This window comes from Colobus angolensis, unplaced genomic scaffold (genome assembly GCF_000951035.1).
Source record: "Colobus angolensis palliatus isolate OR3802 unplaced genomic scaffold, Cang.pa_1.0 Scaffold50, whole genome shotgun sequence".
Classification (NCBI taxonomy): domain Eukaryota; kingdom Metazoa; phylum Chordata; class Mammalia; order Primates; family Cercopithecidae; genus Colobus; species Colobus angolensis.
The window spans coordinates 2,767,668-2,773,438 of NW_012118488.1; the positions used below are offsets into that span (position 1 = coordinate 2,767,668).

The 5,771-nt window shown below is 45.6% G+C and overlaps 1 protein-coding gene across 1 annotated transcript in view; it reads right to left on the reverse strand.

Moving 5' to 3' along the window:
* Nucleotides 1–2,316: 2,316 nt before the first annotated feature.
* TTLL6 (tubulin tyrosine ligase-like family member 6) overlaps nucleotides 2,317–5,771 on the reverse strand; it is a 43,974-nt gene continuing 40,519 nt past the window's right edge. The window contains 2 exon segments of the mRNA XM_011959883.1: nucleotides 2,317–2,582; nucleotides 3,052–3,421. Of these exon segments, the coding sequence (XP_011815273.1) occupies nucleotides 2,317–2,582; nucleotides 3,052–3,421 (636 nt within the window).

The window sequence follows — 5,771 nt, forward strand, 5'->3', positions numbered from 1 at the left end:
TCTCAGCTCACTGCAACTGTAGCTGGGACTACAGGCACGTGCCATCATGCCCGGCTTTTTGGGGTTTTTTTGTTTTTGTTTTTGTTTTTGTTTTTTTGAGACAGAGTCTCACTCTGTCACCCAGGCTGGAGTGCAGTGGTGCGATCTTGGTTCACTGCAAGCTTCGCCTCCTGGGTTCATGCCATTCTCCTGCCTCAACCTCCCGAGTAGCTGGGACTACAGGCACCCGCTACCATGCCCGGCTCATTTTTGTATTTTTAGTAGAGATTTCACCATCTTGGCCAGGCTGGTCTTGAACTCCTGACCTTGTGACCCACCCGCCTCGGCCTCCCAAAGTGCTGAGATTACAGGCATGAGCCACCACACCCAGCCTACTTTTTGTATTTTTAGTAGAGATGGGGTTTCACCACATTGGCTAGGCTGGTCTCGAACTCCTGACCTAGTGATGTGCCCACCTCGGCCTCCCAAAGTGCTGGGATTACAGGCACGAGCCACCGCGCCTGGCCTATTACCCATATTTAAAAGACTTGTTCAAAAGACAAATTCCCAGGGCCCCTTCTCAGCCCTCTTATGCCAGAATTCCCAGAGGGTTTGCCCTGAGAAACTATAGGCTTAAACAAGGGCCCTCATATGATTCCTATCATCAGGGAAATGGGGAAACATCAGGCCCAGCTCTTCTCTGAGCATGGTGACAGGACTATCAGAATCACCCAGAGGAGCTTCATAAAATGCAGATTCCTGGGCTCTCCACCCAGGAGCTACTGAATCAGAATTTCTGGGAGGAGGCCCTGGAATATGCATTTTTACAGGTACCCAAGGTGATCTCTATGGGTTGGATGTTTCCTTGCAGGCCCTCCTGCAGTATGAGCTACTGGTCACAAGGGGCCAGGTCAGAGTATCTGCTCACAGTAAAGCTTTGGGTGGCAGGGTGGAGGGAGATGATTCAAATCTCTAGCCTCCTTCTTTAGACAGTCAAGCAGCATAGATCCCTTAATTCCACAGCTCTATGTTGTAGGGTTCTCCCAAGTTTTTATATACGACCTTCCCTCAGAAGCACTGAAGTTCAGATGGAGGGCATCCTACCATCTCCTGGGGCCTTTTGCACGGTGGAACCAAAGCTTCTCAAAGGCCTGTGGTTCCACATCTCAGTCTCTGCTGCCCTGTTGCTCTGTCCCCTCAGCACACTCCATTACAGGGCCAGCCTTTGTGATCTAGGCCTAGACCAGGCAGCATAGCTTGAAGGGTGTGAAAATCAACCCATCATGGTTGACATGCTTCTACTTCTGGGATCTCCATATATGACTATCTCAATTTTAGCCATAAGTGGAAGACAAGGCAAAGTGCCTAGTAGGGGCAGATCAGTTCTATCAGAAATATATTAATACATAGCAAGGGGGTCACTTTCTTTTTGTTTGTTTGTTTTTTGGAGACAGAGCATTGCTCTGTCACCCAGGCTGGAGTGCAGTGGTATAATCCCTGCTCACTGCAACCTTGAGCTCTGGGTTCAATGAATCCTCCTACCTTGGCCTCCCAAGCAGCTGGGACCACAGGCATGCCCCACCACACCCAGCTAATTTTAAAATTATTATTATTACTATTATTTGAGACGGAGTCACTCTGTCACCCAGGCTGGAGTACAGTGGCGTGATCTCAGCTCACTGCAACCTCTCCTTCCCAACCCCTCCCTCCCTCTCCCTCCCTCAGGAGGCAAGCCTCAGCCTCCTGAGTGGCTGGGACTACAGGCCTGTGATACCACGCCCAGCTAATTTTTTGTATTTTTAGTAGAGACAGGGTTCCACTATGTTAGCCAGAATGGTCTCAATTTCCTGACTGCATGATCCGCCCACCTCTGCCTCCCAAAGTCTGGGATTACAGGCGTGAGCCACTGCACCCAGCCTAATTTTTAAATTTTTTGTAGAGACAGGGTCTTGCTATGTTGCCCAGGCTGGTCTTGAACCCCTTGCATCAAGGGGTCTTCTCGCCTCAGCTTCTCAAGTAGCTGGGACCATAGGCATATGCCACCACATCCAGCTAATTTTTAAATTTTTTGTAGAGATTCAGTCTCCCTTATGTTGCCCAGGCTGGTCTCAAACTCATTGGCTCAAGGGATCCTCCTGCCTTGGTCTCCCAAAGTGCTGGGATTATAGGCATGAGCCATTGCGGCCAGCCAGGGTCACATTTTGACTAAGTCTTCATTGTCTACTTACCTGTATGTCTTTATCAATCCATCCATCCTTCTACCTATCCAACATTCCAAAAAAACACAGAGCATCTGCCAATGCACCAAATGCATTAAGGGAATATGTGTGGGCCTACCTAGCTCTTCTAACATCCTTTTTGGCCAGAGATCAGGCAATGGCTGTATGCTTCTTGATCCTGCATACACGGGTCCCTCAGAGCATTTGTGTGGCTTTTGCAAGGCCTTGGATCCAGTCGGGCTGGAGTGGCAGTCACCAGCAGGTCCCTCAGAGTAACATTATAGCTCTGAGGACCCTGCAAGAGGAGGGAGGGCACATCCAGCTGCCTCTTCTCACCAGAGCTGTCACTGCAGGAGTGGCACTCCCCAGGCAGGGAGGGGTTTTCTGGAAAGGCAAAGTCATAAGCATCAGCGATTTGTGCTGCTGGATTCAGCACAAATTCCTGGTGAAGACCACCTCCCAGTAGGGTTCCATGGCCTATAACTGGCTGAAGCTCTTTGAGCCAGAATCAGCCATTGCTCCTTTTCTCCAAATAGTTTTTCTTCCCCATTTTTTCATACTTAACATCAATAACTGGTGCAGCCTCAGCTGAATGAGCCTCATGTGAATGAGAACTAGGAAATGTTGAAGAAGGGACTTGGACAGCATTCTGTTTTTATCTTCTTTGTCTTCCCAATCAGACTAGAGGCCTCCTAATGGTATGGACTGTGTCTCCACCATCAGACTGGGGTTTCCCTGAGGACAAGGGCTGTCCCCCTCCAAAGACTGGGAGCTCCCCACAGATTAGGACTGGTTCTATCGGTCCGTCTCCCCTTTAATCTCCTGGCACATCCCTGAACACACTGGCACTCACGTGACAGGCTATTCATTCCCAGCTTGGGGTTGTAGTGAGCTGGGAAGAAGGAGAGCTTTCCCCTCAGTTGAAGCTTGGTCAGTAGCTCGGATAGCAAATGTGGCTTCTTCATGTCACTCTTCAGGAAACTCCAGTTTGTGTTCGGACTCCCCCAGAAGCTCTTGGATTTTGTGGGCAGAAAAGGTTTTAACATTTCCTTCTGGATTAACTGTGGAGGGGTCTGCTGCTTCTTGCATTTAAAAGATACCACCCTATCCATCTCTGGGCCGCTGTACTCAGAGCTGGTGGTCACGGCCAGGGTTGGTGGAGACTTTGGGGAGATTCTGACTTGGGTGGTAGATTCTGGGGCGGTTTCTACTGAGGTTAAGTGCTGGAAGAAAAGACAGTTCAAAATGAGACTGCGGAAAGCTAAGGGTTCCTTCCTATGCTATTCTTTTTTTATTTTTATTTTTTGAGACAAGGTCTTGCTATGCTGCCCAGGCTGGTCTCGAATTGGGCTTAAGTGATCGTCCCGCCTCAGCCTCCCAAGTAGCTGGGACTACATGTGAGTGCCACCATGCCCAGCTCCCATGCTACTCTTGATTAAAATAAACAGATTAAGAGCTGATTCATTAGCAGCAAGAAAGATTAGGTTAGAATAGTTTCCTCACCATGAATTGGTTAAACAGCAGGGCAGAAGATGGTAGAAGACTCTACAGCCTCCTCTCTACACGAGAGAGATTATAAACAACAAAGATTGGCCATCAGAACAATAGGTATTATTATTGTTATTGTTATTGTTATTATTTGAGACAGGATCTCGCCCTGTCACCCTGGCTGGAGCGCAGTGGTGCAATCTTGGCTCACTCAAACCTCCACCTCCTGGGCTCAAGCAATCCTCCCACCTCTGTCTCCCAAGTAGTTGGGACCACAGGCATGCACCATCACGTCCAGCTTTTGTATTTTTTGTAGAGATGGGGTTTTGCCATGTTGCTCAGGCTGGTCTCAAACTCCTGGGTTCAAGTGATCAGCCCACCTCAGCCTCCCAAAGTGCTGGGCATGGTGGCGGGCGCCTGTAGTCCCAGCTACTCGGGAGGCTGAGGCAGGAGAATGGCGTGAACCTGGGAGGCGGAGCTTGTAGTGAGCGGAGATGGTGCCACTGCACTCCAGCCTGGGCGACACAGCGAGACTCCGCCTCAAAAAATAAAAATAAAATAAAATAAAATAAAATAAAATAAGTGATTTGGATAGTCTTATGTCTACTTTTTTAAATTGAATTTTTAGTTTAAAATACTCTAAAAAAGAAATGTCCAGGCCCAGATAGTTTCTCTGGAGAATTCTATCCAAATATTTAGATAAGAAATAATGACAAATCACCAGGCACCATGGCTCATGCCTATAATCTCAACACTTTGGAAAGCTGAGGCGGGTGGATGACTTGAGGTCAGGAGTTCGAGACCAGCCTGGCCAATATGGTGAAACCCTGTCTCTACTAAAAATACAAAAATTAGGTGGGCATAGTGGCGGGCACCTATGAATCCCAGCTACTCAGGAGGCAGGGGCAGGAGAATTGATTGAACCCAGGAGACTGAGCAAAGATCGTGCCACTGCACACTAGCCTGGGTGACAGAGTGAGACTCCATCTTTTTTTTTTTTTTTTTTGAGATGGAGTCTTGCTCTGTCTTTATTTGAAAATGACATATGATGAAAATCCTAAAGAATCAACAAAAAAACTAACTAGAATTCATAAGAAATTTAAGTCTCAAAATTCAGGATAGTATACATTAATCATTATTTCTATATGCTAAGAACAAACAGCTGGAAATTAAAATCTAAATAAATAATTCCATTTACAATATTGTCAAAAAACAAATAGGAATAAATTTAACAAAAGATGTGCAGAATGTCTACATTAAAAACTATAAAACTCTGTTGAGGAAATGAGAGAATATCTAAATAAATGGAAAGATAAATCATGTTGGAAGATTGGAAGATTCACTATTTTGTTTTGTTTTATTTTGATTTCTTGCTGCATAATACCAAAGATTCACTTTTGTTAAAGAAATTGTTTCTCCTCAAAATTTTCTGCAGATTCAGCACAATGCCAATCAGAATCCCAGCGTGCTTCTTTGCAAAAATTGATGAATTTATTCTAAAATTTAAGTGGAAATGCAAAGGACCTAGAAGACCCAAAACAGTCTTGAAAAAAAACAGCAAAAGTGGAGGACTTATACTATCTGATTCCAAGATTTTCTATATAGGGTTCAGTAATCAAGACAATGTGGTACTGGCATAAGGATAGACACACACACACACACACACCCCTAAAAAATCAAAGGAACAGATTAGAGTACAAAAATAGATCTACATTTACATAGTCAATCACTTTTCAGTCAAGTTACCAAAGCAATTCAATGATAAAGGAAAGTCTTTACAATAAATAGTTTTGGTACAACTGAACATATATATGGCAAAAACAAACCTTGGATCTCGTCATCTAACATACTTAAAAATTAATTTGATGTGAATCATGAACCTGAAACACAAAGCTAAAGTTATAAAACTTCTAGAAAAAACATAGGAGTGGCCGAGTGCAGTGGTTCAGGCCTGTAATCCCAGCACTTTGGGAGGCCGAGGCAGGAGGATCACCTGAGGTCAGGAGTTCGAGACCAGCCTGACCAGTATGGGGCAACCTCATCTCTACTAAAAATACAAAAATTAGCCAGGCATGGTGGTGGACG